The sequence below is a fragment of the Epinephelus fuscoguttatus genome, linkage group LG12 (assembly GCF_011397635.1).
Source record: "Epinephelus fuscoguttatus linkage group LG12, E.fuscoguttatus.final_Chr_v1".
Taxonomy (NCBI): Eukaryota; Metazoa; Chordata; class Actinopteri; order Perciformes; family Serranidae; genus Epinephelus; species Epinephelus fuscoguttatus.
The window spans coordinates 40,220,682-40,242,182 of NC_064763.1; the positions used below are offsets into that span (position 1 = coordinate 40,220,682).

At 40.8% G+C, this 21,501-nt stretch overlaps 1 protein-coding gene across 1 annotated transcript in view; it reads left to right on the forward strand.

Annotated features, from left to right (window-relative positions):
• Nucleotides 1-21,501, forward strand: part of grk6 (G protein-coupled receptor kinase 6) — an 84,317-nt gene that overhangs the window by 55,020 nt on the left and 7,796 nt on the right. Inside the window, exons 7-15 of the mRNA XM_049591370.1 lie at nt 4,627-4,690; nt 6,727-6,867; nt 9,430-9,620; nt 9,729-9,766; nt 14,083-14,172; nt 14,363-14,571; nt 16,911-17,048; nt 17,633-17,770; nt 20,870-21,004. Of these exons, the coding sequence (XP_049447327.1) occupies nt 4,627-4,690; nt 6,727-6,867; nt 9,430-9,620; nt 9,729-9,766; nt 14,083-14,172; nt 14,363-14,571; nt 16,911-17,048; nt 17,633-17,770; nt 20,870-21,004 (1,144 nt within the window). The remainder of the gene's footprint in view (nt 1-4,626; nt 4,691-6,726; nt 6,868-9,429; nt 9,621-9,728; nt 9,767-14,082; nt 14,173-14,362; nt 14,572-16,910; nt 17,049-17,632; nt 17,771-20,869; nt 21,005-21,501) is intronic.

Consider the following 21,501-nt stretch of genomic DNA (forward strand, 5'->3'; position numbering starts at 1 on the left):
GATGAAATGTTTTCTTGCAGCAGAGATGTTGCAATGACATGTCAGGAGGCAGAGGAGATGAGTGCAGAGTAGAGCACTGAGCTGATTGTGTTATCACAATTACAACCAAAGCTGTGTAAGAGTTTAAGAAACCTTTTAAAAAAAATGTACAGTAGACATAATGTGGGATTTATACTTCTGTGTCATATCGATGGCTAGGGTACAGCATAGGGTCTACGCCACAGTACCCTAGCCTGACGTGCGCTTCCCCAGAGATGTGACTACATGCCGTGGCAATGCAGACCTTCTGTCCATTTTTGGAAGCTGACACCATTTCCAAAATGAAGCTTTTATTTACTTTAATTTCACAGATGAGAAACAATAAATTGTGAAGACAATAAAGCCTCCACAAAAATAGCATTTAAAGTCTTGCGTGTGATCTATCCTTCAGGGATTTATACTTAGGGATTTATCCTGGCTTCATATGAGCAGAGGAAATCTCCGCTCCTCACTAGGCTAATTTATACAATGTAAAACATCATAGGTTTGCGCTAATAACGTTAGCATGTTGCATTTGTTTGGAAAACGTGCTTAATATAAGACAGTTGTTTTGTCAGTGAACCTTGTGAGCTGTAATGGAGCCAAATTTGTACTGTTACCTTTGTTACATGTTGCTGTTGTCCCTGGTTTTATATGAGTAGAGGAAAAGCCCGCTAGCTGCTGGGCTAATTTACACAATGTAAAATGCCATAGGCTTGTGCTAATAACATTAGCATGTTGTATTTGTGGTGAGAATGTGTCCAGCAAAAAAGAAGCAGCTTTGTCTGTGAATGCTGCGAGTTATAGTGAAGCTGATTTGTGTACTTGTGTTTGAAAGTGTCTCTATTAAGCCATGTTTAATGTGTGTTTAATGTGTGTTTTGAATCATTTAAACTTTACAGCACAACACTAGTGTTTTGGAGGTGTAACTGCAGAGTGACACAGACACACCAACGCACAAGTATAAATGTTCACAACAGTGTAGGCCACGTGTGTAGGCTATGGCGTAGGCTCTGCATAGAGCTGATGCACATGTTTAAATCCTGCTTAAATCTCAGCATTTTCATTTCTATGTAGAAAACTAAATGAAATTATTTTCTTTAAAGTTTACATTGTAAAGACTACTGGCTGGTCAGGCTTAACTGAGGTTGAATTAAAGGGTTAGAGAATTGCAAATGATCTTCCTCTGTTACAGTGGAAGTTGACATATAAAGATTAGAATAGAATTCTTTAAACTGCTTATTAATCTCTTGTAGATCTGTAAGTGTTTAACCAGTATTTAACTGTATTTTATGAATAGCAGTTTTTGCCATCTCTCCTTTAAGTTGTCTAGACAGTAACTTTTGAAGTTTATCACTTAATTCAAAATGTTTTTGTTTTGATTTTAAAAGTAGTCTCCCAATTTCACTTTCCAGAAATGAATTGTATTCACTTTTTAATTTTAGAATCTTATTGTAGTCATATTGAGATAGCAAGTTTTATATGCTTCTTTTAATTGGTAATTTCCTGTTCAAATTCTGTTCAATTTTTCTTTTTTTTCTTAGATGACTCAAAAGCAATAATAAATCCTCTCACTGAAACTGAAAAAAAAAAAAGTTTACATTGTTATTTAAGATATCAATCTCACAGGATAAGGGCACATTGAAGACCTGAACACAGGTCACAGAGCCTTCACTCTCTGCTAAACAGCCTTGTCCTGCTTTAGAAACGTACACAGGTAAAACAACCAAAAAGCTAATAATGGACAAGCGTCCGGGAGAAGACAACACTGAATTTCAATCAAATCAAAAAAAAAAAAAAAAAGCCATTGAATATGTGTGACTTAACAATTTGAAAATACATAGTACAGACACAGAATCATATGAAAGTTTCTAGAAATATCACAGGATAGACAATATTCACAGGAAATAATCAGCTCACCCAAATCTCTCATTTACACAAACCTCCCACAGTTATCGTGTTCACTGTTTAGGTTAACTGTACAGTTTATTAGTTGTTCTGTCCTCTTATTCTTGAATATGATATATAATATTTAAAAATATGTCACTTAGTCAGGGGTTGTCAGTCTACTCAATGATAGTAAAGGGTTCCGTATGGCAAAAAGGTTGGGAACCACGGTCTTACACTATGATTGGCTGTCTGCCCAGTCAAAGGCGGGACCTTAGTTCAAACCATTTCTTTTTGCATGGTGTCACTCTGTTGTGTTGCATTTAGGAGCTTCATTTATCTTTTGAATTATAATTTAAACGTGGGAATGTGAGAAACTGAGAAATCCTGTGTAGGTAATGCTATTCCAACGTGTTTGAGCATGCACATACGTCATGCCACCCTTGCATCAGTCAGTGCCCCACTTGGGCAACCCTTTTCAAAAAAGTCTGCACACGCCTCTGCCTTAGATGATGTGCTGTCTGTGGTCTAAGGAGTGTTAAGCCTTTTGACACACACCTGTGAGTTGTTCATGGCTGTGTTTTCTAAAATGTCCAAGAGTACTGAATTTAACTGACAAACATAATGTCCTTTCATCAAAGACATAAAGAAACCCTTTATTTAAGGTTTAAGTGATGCACGCAGAGAATGAAGATCCATGTGCAGTAAGCAGACAGGAGTAAACTGAAAGCTTCTTGCAGACAACACACATACTCAGGCTGGAGGCTCAGTAGCACAGTCTCTACTCTAGAGCATCGACTGACCAGCTGAAGGGACTCATATACCCACAGACTAATGAGCTGATTGAACAGGGCTGGGTAATGGCTGATGAAAGGCAGCTGCATGTTCAAGAGTGCAGCCAGAGTTAGGGACCTCTGGAGGCCACAACGGGCCAACACAGGATCTGACAGACAGCACAGTGGGGTTACAGTAATACGAGGAGGCGTTGGGAAGCTCATCCACAGCTGTGACAGCACTTAGACAAGACTTTCACTATGTTGGCTTCCCGTCCAACATCACTGTTCTGCTGATTCAATTACTTTCACTGAGTGTGTCCAACAGGCATAAACACGACTCAGTCATGAGACTTGAATCTTTATTGTTCATGTTTTAAAGTACAAAGCAGCCTTGTTATTCTCAGACAAATAAAGTTTCAGACAAATCATACACCATGAAAACTCCTGAATAATCAAACAGTCACTGTTTTTTTTTTAAAGTGGATGTCCGCATACTTGGATGTTCCGCTCTCTCCTCTGTTGTTGCAGTAATGTGCTCAGTAATGCAAGTAAAATCTAATCTGACACAAAATCCTACTATACTCTCTGTAATTGACCTATGGCTAAGCCACGCCCCCTCCACTCACCTGGACAAACTATCAGCATTCAGTGACCTGCGCTATGGCAGGTGTCACAGTACACGGCATTTCACAGGAGGCAATTTTTGGGGACGTAACGATCAGATGTCATTGAGAAGTAACCAAAAGGGCCTAAACTACGCATTGGAGGGATATATTCATCATTTTATTGTTGAGAAGGTCAATGAAAAGCTTAAATTACAAGCCAAAGTTTACAGGTCACAGTGTACGCTTGTGAACCGCATCTGGTTGCCGTCACCATCAAAGACAACAAGTTAAAGTGCCACTGAAGTTAAGGTTTTTGGCTCAGAATATGAGAAAAGGATAACGGCCTTTTTACCATCTTTACCAAGAGTGTCTCTCCGTTAGTTTGGTGCTACAGTATTTACACTGAATCATTCAGCATAACGTTTGCCAACCTTTGTTATCTCTGCCATTACAGATAAGTTAATGAAGCTAAGCTCCAGAAGTTAACGTTAACTAACTAGAGCCCTTTGGACAACAGCTAACAATGATGTACCATCACCAAAGTACAAAACTAGAACAAAATAGGCTAATGAACTCCCAGCAAACAAGGTGACATGATGAACAACGCAGCTAGGAGCTAACGTTAGGCTAACTTTAGCTAACGTTAGCTAGAGATGTTAAAGATAACTTTATATTTCTTTCCAGCAAAGTGACAATATGTTGCCTCAAACACAATGTTGACTTACCTTAGAACAGATGTAGACATCATTGTTAATCTTATTCACGTTGAGTTGATGTTGTGGTCTAACGTTACCACACAACTTTATCCAAAGGAGACACTTTTCTCGCTTGAGATGTGGTTTAAAGTGTAAAAATACACCTGGTCGCCCAGCCTCTCAGGATACCTTGTGTCAGAGTTGCATGTACCCCATGCACACCGTTTGACCATTTTTAAACTTCAAATCTCAGAAAAAGCTCATAAAACCCAACAAACTGACTTTCTGTGTTTCAATGGACGTCCAGGCAGAGAATGTCCCAGTGTATGGGCGGGGCTTAGCCGTAGGTCAATTGGTTAATAGTTTACACTCAACATTCGTAACCTCTTCAGCAGTCCTCTTTTCCACACCTGCAGGCGCATTTTCAAAATCATTATATAAGTAAATTTAAAAACCAAGTTATTAATATTGCTGCAAGAAATATCCACATTTCTACCTGACAAACTGCTGTACGTTTAAGGTATTATTGTCTCTGAAAGGTGTCCTAAAACTGTTAACTTACTGTCTATCTAACTACCGTAGTAATTTTACCTTTGCATATGTTGTGGTCTGTGTAATTAATGAGCTTCTCTTTGTGTCCAACAGCCAACCAGTGACGAAAAATACATTCCGACAGTACAGAGTTTTAGGGAAAGGAGGCTTTGGGGAGGTGAGTACACTTAGTCTTGAAGTCTTAAGGAAATGATTTTATTAATTATTAGAAATAAATGCTCCAAGTATTCAAATTGAAAAATGGCAAAAAACAAAAGAGACTCTTGATCTTGACTTTGATAAAAATAATCATGTCTTGGTCTCCATAATTATTCATGATTGATTGGAATTGTAGTTTTGCTTTGAGCTCCATGAACTAAAACACCAGCCCTGTCTCTCCACTATTGAGTGTTGATCAGGAGAATGTGATCATTGCTACTAAAAGCAAAATCCTCGACATACAAATTATCAGGTGGTATAAGAATAATAAAAGGTGCTGAATTCAGAGTGAAATCAGTGAACTTACATTTCAACACTTTGTCTCAACTCTGCAGTGATTAACCCTCCAAAAGAAGTCTGATAAATTATTATATTGTTCCCTTTAACTGGCGTCCATGTTGAGCTTTTTGTTTGTTTACGTCCAATTTCAAATCTCATCCAAAATGAATAAATAGAATAATTTCTAGAATAAATTCTCATTTGTCTGTCATAACCAAACAGGGGATTCATGTTGTAGGATTCATTGTCGTACTTTTTTCACTCAGATGCATGTATACCCCGCTCTTTGTGGTCGTGAAGACATTATGTTAATTTAAAATAATTATTAAATAACTTTTTGGCAGGTTGTTCACGTTACAGTTTTATCGTTTTATTAAGGGATAGTGCACCCAAAAATGAAAATTCAGCCATTATCTACTCACCCATATGCCGAGGGAGGCTCAGGTGAAGTTTTAGAGTCCTCACATCACTTGCAGAGATCCAAGGGGAGAGGAGGTAGCAACACAACTCCACCTAATGGAGGCTGACGGTGCCCCAGATTCAAACGTCCAAAAACACATAACTGAAACCACAAAATATCTCCATACTGCTCGTCCGTAGTGATCCAAGTGTCCTGAAGCCCCGACATAAAAAGTTGTTTGGAAAACTGTCATTTGAAATCTGTTTTTAGCCTCATTGTAGCCTGTAGCTCTGACTGCTTCTCTGTGCACCGCGCTCACGTGTGTGCGCTTGCGCGAGACCGTGACACATGTGTGTTCACGTGCTTTCGTTGGTCTCGTGCGCCATTGGCATATGGCTGAGTAGATAATGGCTGAATTTTCATTTTTGGGTGCACTATACCTTTAAGTATAGCATGTAAAACAGCCTAAAAGCAGAACAATTACAACATTTTGTCCTCTGAACCAGTCAGTAACAAGATGCATCATCCCTCAGTTTTGTTCCAAATTAGACTCATTACAGCCTTTTAGACCTGTAATCCTGACCTTAAAGGGAAGGGCGGTCACACTGTACAGAAACATCACAGACAGACAGACAGACAGACAGGGTAGAGAGAAGTTTTTATCAATAAAAGAGAAAGTTGGTTTGAAAGTGTGAAGATAATTCAAAAGGTTGCAGGAGCAGGAGGTGGAGCACTCAACCTTTCTGTACTTATTTTAGGTCCCTATTTTGTGAGTGTGGATTACCACAGCAAGAACTACGCATCATATATAGGTTTAAAGTAATAATTGGAAACAAAAAGGGATCAGTTAGGCTATTATATTAACTAACACAATATCTTGTTGTTATAACACAGATACATGTGTTTTGCAAAGACATTTAAGTGCATGTTTGGCTGCATTTACCTCAGTATTGACATCCATATCAGCACCGTGTGCATTGTTGTGCTGAATTCTTTTTTTTTTTTCAGTGGCAGGATAGTTTTAATACCCTGATCTTAATTTTACCTCTACATGTGTTACAGTAGAAGTACGAGACTTTTCCTTTAATCGCAGCTCTGCGTGTGTGAGCCTCCTCTTTGAAGTCCTGAGCTGCCGTCCTGTGTGAGACTATTTACAATCACAGTCTTGTTCGGGGTCCTGCGCCCTCAGAAATGTGAAGTCACAAGATGGACAGCAATGAAATCGTCTTTGTTTCATAAAGAGGGTGTATTGTATCTTATATTAGTGCAACTTTTTATATGTATAAATATGTCCTCTTTCTTTCTTTGCCCTGCAGGTGTGTGCGTGTCAGGTACGGGCCACAGGGAAAATGTACGCCTGTAAGAAACTGGAGAAGAAGCGGATAAAGAAGAGGAAAGGAGAGTCCATGGCGCTCAATGAGAAACAGATCCTGGAGAAAGTCAACAGCAGATTTGTAGTAAGTGTCTCATCTCAACTAAGATGTCCCTGCTCACTCGTTTTTGTGCAGTTTAGCCAGATACTGGATATGGTATGCCAGGGGAATACATGTCTGCATTTATATACTTTACATTCAGGTCAACAAATCCCATTAAAAGACCTAAATCAACAAAATGTCACTTCCCCAGCGTGTCTGTGGCGCTCAGCCTCAATTCCATTGGCTTCTTCTGAAGATGTGAATCACAAATATATGGTTTCATCCATCCATTTTCGTAACCGCTTATCCTATTGAGGGTCGTGGGGGGCGGGAGCCTATCCCAGCTGACACTGGCGAGAGGCAGGGTTCAGGGCTGACACATAGAGACACCATAGATAACCATTCACGCCTACGGACAATTTAGAGTCACCAATTAACCTGCATGTCTTTGGACTGCGGACTGTACCTGGAGAGAATGTGCAAACTCTCCTGGGGATTGAACCAGGAACCCTTTGACTCTGAGGCGACAGTGCTAACCACTGCACCACCATGCCACCCTATAGGGTTTATTTAAAAAAAAAAAAGGCTCAGTAATTCCATTTAAAGGGATAGTGCACCCAAAAATGAAATTTCAGCCATTATCTACTCACCCATATGCCGAGGGAGGCTCAGGTGAAGTTTTAGAGTCCTCACATCACTTGCGGAGATCCAAGGGGAGAGGAGGTAGCAACACAGCTCCACCTAATGGAGGCTTATGGCGTATAGCCTGTAGCTCTAACTGCCTCTCTGTGCCTCACACTCACATGTGCGCACTTGCGTGTGAGGCCAGCGAAAGCACGTGAACACACATGAACGCGGTGCCCATGTCTCACGGTCTCACACAAGCGCACACACGTGAGCGCGGTGCACAGAGAGGCAGTCAGAGCTACAGGCTACAATGAGGCTAAAAACAGAGTTCAGATGAGGTTTTTCCAAACAACTTTTTATGTCGGGGCTTCAGGACACTTGGATCACTACGGACGAGCAGTATGGAGATATTTTGTGGTTTCAATTATGTGTTTTTGGACGTTTGAATCTGGGGCGCCGTCAGCCTCCATTAGGTGGAGTTGCGTTGCTACCTCCTCTCCCCTTGGATCTCTGCAAGTGATGTGAGGACTCTAAAACTTCACCTGAGCCTCCCTCGGCATATGAGTGAGTAGATAATTTTCATTTTTGGGTGCACTATCCCTTTAACAGCCAGTCACCATAGTTTTTAATGAAACAATACAAAAACACAATAAAATAGTGCATTTGGTTGGGACAGCAGCGGATTAATCCACATTTGGTGCTCCAGTGAGGCAGCAGGGTATTATATTCACTTGTAAGTAGAAACTTTAAATTATCACAAGACTCGTCCTTTTTAAATTATTGAATTTATTGTATCTTGATCATAATACAACATATATAATATTCTACTGTAATATTGTGTGTTTTCTTTCAACACGTTCAACAGTAACCGCTGAGTGACATTTCTTTCTCCCAGAGATAAACATATGTGAAACTCTTCACATATTTCTTCCTGAGATTGCTCTCTGTGTGCGTCAGTCGGACGTGATGTCTGCAACATTAACAACTGCACTAATTAAAAGACAACATGGAAGTTGCGTCTATTTCTGGTTTGGTTTGATTCTCTGCCAGACGACCTTCATTCAGTTTATTTGATTTGGACTCCAGTCCGTCGGCTGGTCCCGGCTCTCAGGGCTGAGGAGTCCCTCGGGGTTCAACATGGCTTCTATGCAAAAATACACAAACAATTTAATTACACAAGTTAATTTTTTTTTTAGAAATTTTGGCAGCAGGTTGAGTTTGCATTTGTGGGGACGTGCACGACACAGCGTTGTCAGCTTCCTGAACAACATAATAAAGGGAAAATTCACCCCACATCCTTTCTTAGAAGGAGGTATTGCACTTCTGTCATTGTTAAACTGATTTATGGTAACTAATTAACTATAACGACTCCGATGAGTATTTAGTATTAACAACAGGCAAAGTTAGGGACCGACAAAGAGTCTTCCCCCAGCCAGCATTTTCCGGCTGGTGACTTCACTGTTGCTCTCACCGCGCTCCTCAACTTCCGTTACTGCAAGAGCAGGCGGAAGTTTTTAGCAAAAGAAATAACAAAGCTCCAAAAACCCATTTTACAGCAGCAGCTCAAGAGACCGATATCTGCCTCAGGAGGCAAAGAACACAACTCCAAATGAATGATAATGTTTCTCTGTACAGGATCAGCTGGATGTGTAAATAAGTGATCAAAGAATTATTCTGTTTGTTTTGACATTTAATGGATTAATTCTTCAATAAAATCTCAAAAGATAAAAAAAACACACCCCCAAGAAACATCAGTTACTGTTTCCCAGAACCCAGTGTGCATTCTGTAATTGTCTTGTTTTGTCCAACCAACATGATTAATTTTCTGTTGATTAACTGATCGATTACACAACTGCATGGCTGTAATTTAAACATGTCATCAGCCGATATGAAGCAGTTACACCTGAAACACCTGAAGCACCTAAAACGTTACCATGAGCACGTTACCATTAACACATGACCTTCCTCTGTCTCCAGGTGAGTTTAGCGTACGCCTACGAGACGAAGGACGCTCTGTGCCTTGTGCTGACCCTCATGAACGGCGGAGACCTGAAGTTCCACATCTATCACATGGGCGATGCGGGTTTCGACGAGAAGAGAGCCGTGTTCTACTCTGCAGAGATCTGCTGCGGGCTGGAGGACCTGCACCGAGAACGCATCGTCTACAGGTCAGCACCTTCGAACCTCATAGATGTTCATCTCATTGTGTTTCCTCTCTTCTCATGACTCATTGGCTCTGCTCTGTGTTCTCTCTCCTCTCCTTCTCTGTCACACAGAGACCTAAAACCAGAGAACATCCTGCTGGACGACCACGGTGAGTAGCAGCGGCAAAGGAAAAGTCTGATTCGCATTTAAGCCTCTGAAAACTAAATTTCAAATCAATTCAAGTATTTGTCTATAACACAAAATCAGAGGTCAAAAAGTGACCAGTGAGATTGTCTGATTCCTCTCTGTGGGCTCATTTTAGTAAAGTGCATACAATTTCCTAAGAACAACCGGAAGTTAGTTGTTGTTTTGCCCACAGAACAACAGTCGTGGCTGTGACACACTTTGCATCAAAAATTGCGCTTCTTCTCAGTCGAACCTCGGTCATATCTGAACACACTGACATGATACACATTGTTTGAATTCAGCACAACTTACACTTTCTGAGGTCATAGCAGAAGAAGAATTTGCTCTTTATGATAACAGAACTTGCCTGAGAATCATCACGTTTTTAGGTTGTCCTCAGTATCAAAGTAATCCAGTGGTAGTTGTCTAAACATCCATGGGTACATTGCAAACACTGGAACTGGTACCAATTTCCCAAAATGTAAACACATATACAGTATCTCACATAAGTGAGTACACCCCTCCCATTTCTGCAAATATTTCATTATATCTTGTCATGGGACGACACTATAGAAATGACACTTTGATATAACTTAAAGTAGTCAGTGTACAGCTTGTATAGTAGTATAGATTTACCTTCCTCTGAAAATGACTCAAAACACAGCCATCAACATCTAAACAGCTGGCAACATAAGTGAGTACACCCCACAGTGAACATGTCCAAATTGTGCCTAAAGTGTCAATATGTTGTGTGCCAGCCATTATTATCTAGCACTGCCTTAACCCTTTGGGCATGGAGTTCACCAGAGCTCACAGGTTGCTTCAGGAATCCTCTCCCACTCCTCCATGATGACATCATGGAGCAGATGGATGTGAAGACACCTTGTGCTCCTCCACCTTCAGCTTGAGGATGCCCCACAGGTGCACAGGTGAGTTTAGGGCTGGATACATACTTGGCATGATCGCCCCTCTTCAGAAACTGGGCTGCAAGTTTTCATTATCAAGTTTTCCAACATGATAATGACCCAAAACACACCTAGAAGATGACATCTGCCTTGCTGAGGAAGCTGAAGGTGAAGGTGATGGACTGGCCAAGTATGTATCCAGCCCTAAACTCACCTGTGCACCTGTGAGGCATCCTCAAGCTGAAGGTGGAGGAGCACAAGGTCTCTTCACATCCATCTGCTCCATGATGTCATCACAGAGGAGTAAGATCCTGAAGCACCTGTGCAGCCTGGTGAACTCCATGCCCAAGGAAGGTGAAGGCTGATGGCTGGCACACAACATGTTGCCAAGCTATGTTCACCTGTGCACCTGTGGGCCATCCTCGCTGTTTAGATGTTGATGGCTGTGTTTTGAGTAATTTTCAGAGGAAGGTAAATCTATACTACTATACAAGCTGTACACTGACTACTTTAAGTTATATCAAAGTGTCATTTCTATAGTGTTGTTCCATGACAAGATATAATGAAATATTTGCAGAAATGGGAGGGGTGTACTCACTTACGTGAGATACTGTAGGCTAAAAACGTAAATGTTAAAGCAGGAGACAAACTATTTATGGCATTTAATATGATAGGATAGTGGGCTATTACTTAAAAGCCCTTTAAGAACACAATCTTATCTCAGAGCCTGCCTCCTGTTTTGTTCCGGAGCTTTTGACCACATCACATGGTCTTCATCAGAAGATGAAGTTTGCTCGTCGTGGAACCGTAGTTGTTTAAACTTGGCATTATTTAGGGCTTCTAGGATCCACATGGTACAACTGAAAGCTCTGAAACAAGAGAGTAAGTGGACACTGAGTCGACATTGTTTTGTCAGATGTTGTTTCATAGGTCAGTAATAAAATGTCAAACTTAACTTTTAAAAATAATTTCACAGTGAACATTTTTAAAGACATATTTAAATACAGGAGATTGAAAGAAAGTTTTTAAAATTAATTATTAATTATAATAAGTCTCTGAAATCATTATTTCTGTGGCACACTGCATGCACTGTGTTTATTAAACTTCCTTGTCAAAGTGTGTTCTGAAGGTATTATCCATTTTATGCTGTGTCTGTTTGAAAAGCATTGTGTCAGATGATAAATACTCGATAAACACTATTTGTCATTATTCTGGATTTAGTACAGAACTATGAGCCAAAGTTCTGGCTGTAAAGTCGTGTGTTTTTATGACGGCAGTTTGTGAGATAAATTTCCACTATGAATCACCAGAGGGCGCTCTGACTCCAGCAGACTGATCCTGACACCAAACACTTTCAGAGACGACTCACTTCTGGCAGAGTCTCTCACACAACAGTCAGACTGAATTGAAATAGCTATTAAAATCTCAGATGATGCAAGAATGCAATGTGTGAGCTGGTGTGATAACACAAAAGTCCTACAGTCCTAAGGCAAACTCCCACCCTGGTTGGGTTCAAGTGGTATCAAGATGATTTCAACAAGCATAAAGATACAGAATTAGCTCAGGTAATGCGGCCAACTGTTGAAGGCACATCTGTGGTTGCTTGTACATTCTGCATTAAAGGAAATAAATATAAGACCCATGATCATGGTGTCAACACATGATGCTCACAGAGTGATGACTTTTTCATGAAAGATACAACAAAAATTCTCACCAGGGTTGAAAAGAAAATAGCTCTGACTTATTTCTGTATTATGAAATTTTATGACTTTCAGTGAGCTGAGGAGGAACCCATTGATTGTTTTTGGAAGATTAAAGGGATAGTGCACCCAAAAATGAAAATTCAGCCATTATCTACTCACCCATATGCCGATGGAGGCTCTGGTGAAGTTTTAGAGTCCTCACATCCCTTGCGGAGATGAGCGTGGGGAGCGGCCAGCACACCTAATGGCAGACGGCGCCCCAGACTAACGTCCAAGAACACAAAATTGAATCCACAAAGTATCTCCATACTGCTCATCCGTAGTGATCCAAGTGTGCTGCAGCCTCGACATAAAAAGTTGTGTCGAAAAACGTCATATGAACTCTGTTTTTAGCCTCACTGTAGCCTGTAGCTCTGACTGCTTCTGTGCTCCGTGTTCACGTGTGCGCGCTCAGGGTGATCGGTGATGCACGGTCTCTGAAGAGCAGCAGTCTCGTCAGTACTGATGTCCAGATTCTCAAGTGCAGGCATCGCCAATTCCCAGTCCGAGCAGCAAAGACTTTCCTCATCCGTTGGCATTGCTTTGTTTTTGACACAACTACACCACCAGGTTTCCAGTGCTCGACTCCGGTATTCTGCGGCTGGCTGAGGGTTAGGCTCATGAGCTGCGGCGGCTGCTTCGTCCAGTAGCCTGAGTTCCGTGCGTATACTCGGGCTCAAACAAATATAGCTCAACAAAGAAATGCTGTTCCTCCTCAATTTCAAAGTCTTCAGACATGTTGGGCTGTCCTTTGCTAAAAGACCGTAGTGCAAATTATCTTTTAGCTCCATGGTTACTGTTGTCTCCCCCTGCAGGGCACGTGTCACGTAATGTAAAGCTTATGCTTTCGCTGGTCTCACACAGGTGCGCACACGTGAGCACGGAGCACAGAGAAGCAGTCAGAGCTACAGGCTACAGTGAGGCTAAAAACAGAGTTCACATGACGTTTTTTGAAACAACTTTTTATGTCGCGGCTGCAGCACACTTGGATCACTATGGATGAGCAGTATGGAGATACTTTATGGTTTCAATTTTGTGTTCTTGGACGTTAGTCTGGGGCACCGTCTGCCATTAGGTGTGCTAGCCACTCCCCCCGCCGATCTCTGCAAAATTACTTAACTTGCATTTTAAATATCTCCAAGAAATTATCTTGTTGTGATAGCTCTTGATGATTCCTTGCTTTCTCCTCCTCTGACATATGTTTGATTGAACTATTTGATATTTTTTAAGAGCATCAGTGTTTACTTTGCACACACCATGCTCCTTGTAACATTTAAGTATTGCTTGTGCCTTTTGTTACCAAAGACAGTCATATATTACTTTCTCATTTAAACAAATTACTTTAAATTGCAGCCTGAAAATGAAGCTGGTGGTGACAAGAACCGGTTAATCATTAGAATAAAATTTGCAGAGGCATGTGGAGTAGGTAACACAACATAGGAATTAAAAACAGAAATGTAAAAATGAAGAGTAATACAAGAAAAGTAGTATACATTATGATACAAGTATAATACATCAATGCAAAAATAAGCTGCTCAAAGAATTGTAACAATATGAGAATCTAGATGATGATGATGCAAAAATAAGCTGCACACACTGATAATAATGATGTATGCATTATTTTGTGCATGTGTTTGTGTGTGTGTCTTCAGGCCACATCAGGATATCAGACCTGGGTTTAGCAGTTCATGTGCCAGAGGGACAGAGCATCAAGGGACGGGTGGGAACAGTAGGATACATGGGTAAGTGACCTCTGATCTTTATCGCCCTCTGCTGTGACCCATAGAAACTGAAAAGCAGGAGTAAATTACATTTCCCGTGTAGATCAGTGGAAGAAAAGTCTCACCAGGTGTGAAGGTTTTAGATTCTGCGTTTCTTGAATCACCTTCAGCTCAAAGAAATGCTCCCTCTGCTGCCTCCCTCTTCCCTCAGCTCCGGAGGTGGTGAAAAACGAGCGCTACACCTTCAGCCCCGACTGGTGGGCGCTGGGCTGCTTGCTGTACGAGATGATCGAGGGCCAGTCTCCCTTCCAGCAGAGGAAGAAGAAGATCAAGAGGGAGGAGGTGGAGCGGCTGGTGAGGGAGGTGGAGGAGGAATATTCAAGCAAGTTCTCCGAGGACGCCAAGTCCCTCTGTAAAATGGTGGGTGGATGTTCGAGCAGCCAAATTTGCTTGTCTCTCATTTGCTCTGGTCTGTGGCTCCCATCTGCTCAAGCTCCATATTTTACCATATTCTAATGGTTTACCTCGGTGTTTCAAAAAGAGGTCCCTGAGATTAAATTGCTTGTTTACAAAAACGCAACACATTTCTCTGCCTAGTTAGTCTATCTCTCCGTCTGTTTGGCTGCGTCGCTTTCTTCACATCACGCTACAAGGGCTGGGTCACACTCGCATCTATTACATTTCACACCAAATTCAATTTGGAATCACCGGAATCAGAGATTTCATCCACAGCATGAGTGTAAAAACAGTTAAATTTTAACATGCTTAACCTACTGCTGTTGACAAATCACAAATCTGACCTCAGAGGGTTTGATCACACTGTTTGGTCTGCAGTCAGTTTCACATTCAATTAAAATCTTGCAATAATAAGCATGTTTCTCCTAGCTGTCATGAGGGATTGTTAATTAATTTCATTTTATCTGATAGGGACGATGCAGTTTAACATAGGGTGCGGTTACATGATGGCTTCTCATTCAGAATGAAATAAATCTGAATGAAATCATTCGGAATTAAAGTCTTTCCAGGTAGTTTACATGGAAAATATTCATTCCCAATGAGGGTTTACACGGAGATCAGTTTAACCGCCTTTATTCAGGTCTGTGCAAGGTTTGGGGCAGGGAAGGTTTCTGATTGGATAGGGGGCGGGGCAGATGTTACATGTTTACATTTACCAGAAGAAAACACTGTAGTCCTTGCTCCGGATAACAAGATGCTTGGCGGCGCCGTTCTTAGTGCCTTTTTCGGGCTTGTTTTGCTTATATTCTTGAAGCAGCAGTACGACAACAACCTTGTTCTGCTAATGCTTCGTCTGTTGAGGAGGAGAAGGGAGGTAGAAGGTCGAAGAAGGGAGATAGAAGACCGTGCTTTGGCATATGGAAACCGGTTAGTGCAACGAGTCCGACTGCTCTATCTCAGCCCGTTGCTATGTGCGCCAGAAGGGCAAGGAAACGAGCATGTGCAGAAAGACCGGAATGAACTTAAAGAGGAATGAGTGTATACAAGTGCGAGAAATTCTTTCATTGGGAATGACAAACGGAATATTCCACCCCCTTTAATCGGATTTAGTCGGAATGACCGTTTACATGACCACTTTTAATCGGAATGGCCTTTCATTCGGAATGAAAGTGGAATTAAACTGTCCATGTAAACGTACTGAATATTCCAATACAGAGTATGGGACTGATGTGATGCACAGAAAGTTTATAGCTATTGCTAATTTCGTGTTGACATGATAACCATAAACTGTACAAAATAATGGATGCAACCACCGTGACATCACCACCTGGTTTGTAGACTCCTCTTTTGAAGCCTTAAGTCTGGCAATTTGACCGTCACCATCTTTGATTTTTCGGGCCAGATTTGACCATATTTGAAAAACAGAGTGGAGCTAGCCCTAATGCTAGCTGCTAGCTTTGTTAGCACTGTGCATTACACTATGTTTAACTGTGCTAATGCTAATGTTCTCCAGGTTAAAAACAGGCTTAAAATCATAAAAAACGGATTATTCGTAACTGGAATACCGAACGTCCGAGTCCTTAGAAGGTCCATTAGTACAAACAGATGCTGAACAAGACTTTTTTAGGCAGCCAAAACAGCTACAGCTACACTTATACTCTATAAATCTATAGGGTTTGACTGTAGTTATGATACCTAATCAACGTTGTATCAGCGGTAGCGATTTGTCAACAGGTGGCACACATCTGTCACTCAAAGGGGCCATTCTGAATTAAGCATAATTTTAAGCCTTAATAAATTGTATTAACAGTTGTCATTAATGGTGGAACAGTTCTTTTGTACCAGGCTGTAAACATGTTTATTTCTGCTGTAAAGTTGGTCAATTTAACAAGGATGTCTGTGGCGATTGACTCGCTTTTGGAGCCAGCCTCAAGTGGCCATTAGAGGTACTGCAGTTTTTGGCACCTCCACGTTGTCTTCTCAGCCCTGGAGATGGATGCTGTGCTGGTGATAATGAGCGATGGATGTTAAACCCTGTCTAATATAGTTTTATAAACTATTGTGCAGTGTTTTGGTGTCTGACAACCATCAAACCTATGTATCTGTTACTCAGACTAGATCCATAAAATACTTCCTGGACTGTTTTCCCCACCAAAGCAGCCCCTTGTGTTCTTCTAATGTCCCTTTTCATTATAAAAACCTGCTTTTCCTCTAAACCCCAATGTTTTCCAGCTTTTGTCACTTCCTCTCCATTGTAAGTGTTCTTTATTTTTTTTTTTTATTTTTTTTTTTTAATCCTCCAGTTTCTGGCCAAAGATCCTGCAGAGAGGTTGGGCTGCCAGGGAGGTGGAGCCTCTGAGGTCAAAGCCCATCCCATCTTCCGTTCCATTAACTTCAAACGCCTTGAGGCTGGCATGCTGCCGGCGCCCTTCATTCCTGATGTAAGTCCACAACATATCATCTCAGACACAAAGTTCACTGAACCTGAGGAAGGTTGTGCCGCACATTGGTCCAGAAAGTATTAATCCACACAAAGGTGTAACCAGTAGCAGGTGCGACTAATATTATTAACATGAAAGGTGACTAGTAACATTATTGGTATCACAGGTGTAACTAATGACAACAGAATCTCATTTATCTTCAAATAAGAAATGTCTCTCAAAATGTCCTTTAAATAGAGCGCTAGAAAATTCAATCTTCTCCTCAGCTCAGGAAGTAGAATTAATTAATCAGATTAATAAGAATGTCACTGAGGCTTATTACATGGAGCATGCATAATTAATCTGCACAGTGTCTGTTACAGGAAGGATTCCCCACAGAGAGCACGCTGTTATCTTACAGCAGGTTTTTTGTTATGTAAGAACAGAGGGAGGTTAAATCTCGATCAAAACAAAGACTTCAGGAAACTCATCACCTCCTCAGTGTTTGGTTCCTGTCTCTTGTCACTCCTGGTGTTGCAGTGATAGCTGCAAGCATCTGAAATGCAAATGTGTTAAAGTTAGTGTGTCTGTGTGTGTGTTTTCAGCCACAGGCCATCTACTGTAAAGACGTGCTGGACATCGAGCAGTTCTCCACAGTGAAAGGAGTGGAGCTGGAGCCGAAAGACGAGTCTTTCTACAGCAAAGTGTCCACAGGCAGCGTCTCCATTCCCTGGCAGAATGAGGCAAGAGTAGTAGTTTCAAGTTTTTTATTATCATATGCACAACAGTTACAGTGAAGTAGTTGTTTGTGAAAATCTTGGACGTTAGGATCCCACCAACAATGCATTTTAAATATCTAAAAAAAAAGAAAAAAAAAAAGAAAAGAAAATCACTAAAGTAAAAAACAATAAATGGAAACGTAAGGCATAAAATAATTCAAGTGTCCCAAAACAGAACTGAGGTAGTGGAAGTAGTTTCCAACACTTAAAGATGAAACACCTTGCGAAGTCAGCAACGTCAGCAAGTTTTGGAAAACAATTTGTTACTGTACGATCAGAATGTAGGCTGTACAAACAACAGATGGATGGACTAGCGTAAACTCATCAGCAACTCGGTTGATCACAGCGTCAAAATATTTAAACAAATCGACTTACCCAAACGAAATCAATCAGAACTAGAAGATGTCGTAGGCGCCTCCTGTTTTCAGCATTTCGTCTCCGTTGATTCATCAGACAGAGCAGAATAAACATAGCACACGCCACAACACAAGCGCTGGAGACCGCATTTTCCAACCTGAATGACTACCGTTTTCTTGCGTCGCTACTATGCGTGACGTATGCCTGCATGTCGGCCACGCCGTGTCTCATTTCTTAGGGAAAGATCTCTACCTTAATATTTCTCACTTCCCTCATCAAGGGTTATCTCGCAAACGAGGGCACTCAATACCAAGTGGAAGATTTAAGGGGTAGAAATGGGATTTGGCCTTAGTGGCACCTAGTGGTGAGTTTGCAGATTGCAACCAACTGAAACTTCTCTGTGGGCCAAGCATGTAAGAGAACTACAGTGGGCGACACAAAAAGGTGAATGGCTCTATCTAGAATCAGTGTTTGGTTTGTCCGTTCTGGGCTACTGTAGAAACAACATGGTGGACTCCTTGGAAGGCAACCTGCTTCATATGTAAATGTAAACAGCTAGAAATAAGGTAACATAGACACAATTCTTATTTTCAGGGGATTAAACACTAAAAAAACATAGTTATGAATATTCAGTTTCTGCCAGTATATCTCACTGCGTCCTGCACACTGAACTTTTAAAACAGGAATAAAACATAGAATAAAGTAATACAAATTTGTGGTAGACGGTATTAGCAAATGAACAAACTAAATGTAAATAGGAATGTAGTAAATGTATATTTATTTACTTATTCATTTATTTTTTTATTAGGGACCATGTACAGAGAACACTGGACTCAACAGAGTAAAGATGCACTGCACCAGATTATAGCTTTTTAGCTAGTTTCCATCTGCAGTCCCTGAGGCAGGCAAAAGAAGAAATAACAAGAGAAAAATTAAAATATTACAAAGAGACATATAAAAAGACAGACTGAAACGGTACAAGAAAATAGAGTGCATTGAAATCCATGGGACAACGCACACACAGCGTCCAAAGTGCGAGTGCTCACAGTTTCAGAAAACAGTCAGCTTCAGAGGTCAGCTGAACAAAGGGCTTGAGGGTTGGAGGTGCAGTGTTGTGAATGATTTTAAAAACCAGACGTACATCTGCATACATGATCATGTTATCAAAGTTTAGCATCTTATGTTTGTTGAGTACGTGGCAATGATGATACTGTCGTGTTTTCTTACCCAAAACTTTAAGAGCTTGCTTGTACAGTGACTCAAGGGGCTGCAGGGTTGTCTTGTTAGCTTGGGACCAGCATGAGATACAGTAGTTAAAATGTGACATAATCATGGCATTAAAAAAGGTTTTGGCTGCTTCCATCTTAAGTGAATTTCTGATACATCTGAAATTTGCAAGGTTGTATTTCAGAGTGCGGCTCACCTGTTTTATGTATTTTTTAAAACTGAGAGTGGAATCCAAAATGATACCCAGGTATTTAAATTCAGTTACATTAGTTATTTTTTCTCCATTTACAGTTATGTAGGGATAGTCCTTGTGCTTTTGTTTGTTGGTGAAAAACATGGTTGCTGTTTTCTTAACATTTAAATTGAGACATGATTCATTTAGCCAGTTAGACACTTTCTCCATGGCGACTGTTAACTTGGCTGCCACTTGGTCTGCATCCCTCCCATGCGTGTGGATAACCGCATCATCCGACGGGAGGTCGTTTATGTACAGAGTGAACAGTAGTGGGCCTAGAATCAAACCTTGTGGCACCCCTACTGTGCAAGCTCTTGTAGGCGATATGAAACCATTTATACACACACATTGGGAGCGACCAGAAATGTATGATTTTAGCCAGGTCAGGGTATTCATGGACAATTTATACTGTGTCAGCTTTGAGTGGAGAATTGAATGATTAACCATATCAAAGGCATTGCGCAGATCTAAGAAAATTGCCCCTACCACCCCACCTTTGTCAAGATTCAGTTTGATAGTTTCAAGACAGTGACAGCATGCATTTTGAAAAGTATAAATGTATATAAAGAGTGCACAGTTTGTAAATATGGTAAGCAAAAGTATGAAAAGGTAAAGTGACTGTCAAGAGAAGAAGTGAAGAGACACATATGCATGTGGGATGTGATATACTTTGAAAATATGATTGGTTTTTCAATTTCATCCATAGAATCAGATCTAGAGAGCACCAGTTAATCACATATATGATATCTTAGAGCAGTGTCTATGCAGTGTTTGAGAGAATAGACCAAAAATAGGTGCAATATGAAGGAGCTGCAGTAACCGGGGACGAGACAGATATATTGACTGAATAATAATAATAATAATAATAATAGTATATTTATACAGTATATTTACACTGCTGCAGTTCTGGATTTCAAAATCTTTGTGCTGTTGTGACATCACGTGTCATAAACTGTCACATCCTGCTGTGAAATCTTGAGCTCTGTTTCTCAGCTCTGGTTCCATTTATTTGGTTTCATTTAAAACATTTATGCCTCTCAAACACAGGACAAAGCTGTAGAGAAACAACACTTATACGTCTTATATTAAGATGAAAAAAATTGACATTCCAATAACCTAGTGGGGTTTTTTATCTGATATTTGACTAAGCGAATGTGTCCTCTGAGTTACCTCTTGTCTTAGTATATACTGTATGTCTCTGTTCATGTGACACAAAGAGTGAAGTTTGGTCTTTTCTCCCGCAGATGATCGAGACCGAGTGCTTTGCAGAGCTGAATATTTTCCACCAGGACGGGACGGTTCCTCCTGACCTGGACTGGAGAGGACAGCCGTCTCCACCACCCAAACAGGGACTCCTGCAGCGGCTGTTTGGACGGCAGGTCAGTGGACTCCCCCACCTCACCTCTCCTCACCTTACCTTACCTTACCTCACGGACATCATTACACTTTAACCTTCCAGTGTACACCGGCGAGAGATCAGTTTGGCCCCAGTTTGCGCCTCTTCTGCAATCATTGTTTTTATTTGAAGACTTTGCAACTTAAAGTCCCCCTCCACTTAAAACTGTGTTTTGCTCATTGTTGATTCACTTTGATATTTGAGCTTCACTGTGCAGAATGATGTTTGTGCATTTTTTTTCTACATACATCAGGTTTCTCTGCACTCACCTCAGATCTCATTTTAACAGTTGGACGTGCCAGCAGGATTTAGTTGCATTACAATTGATTTATGAGCAAATGAGTGTCACTTACAGGAGGAGGGTGTAGAAACCTCCCAGTCACACTGACAATAGACTTTTCTGTGAAGTGGGAATGTGTCTAACAGTTAAACTCTTACAATGAATAATATTTGAATATTCTGTATTTTTCAATATTTTTC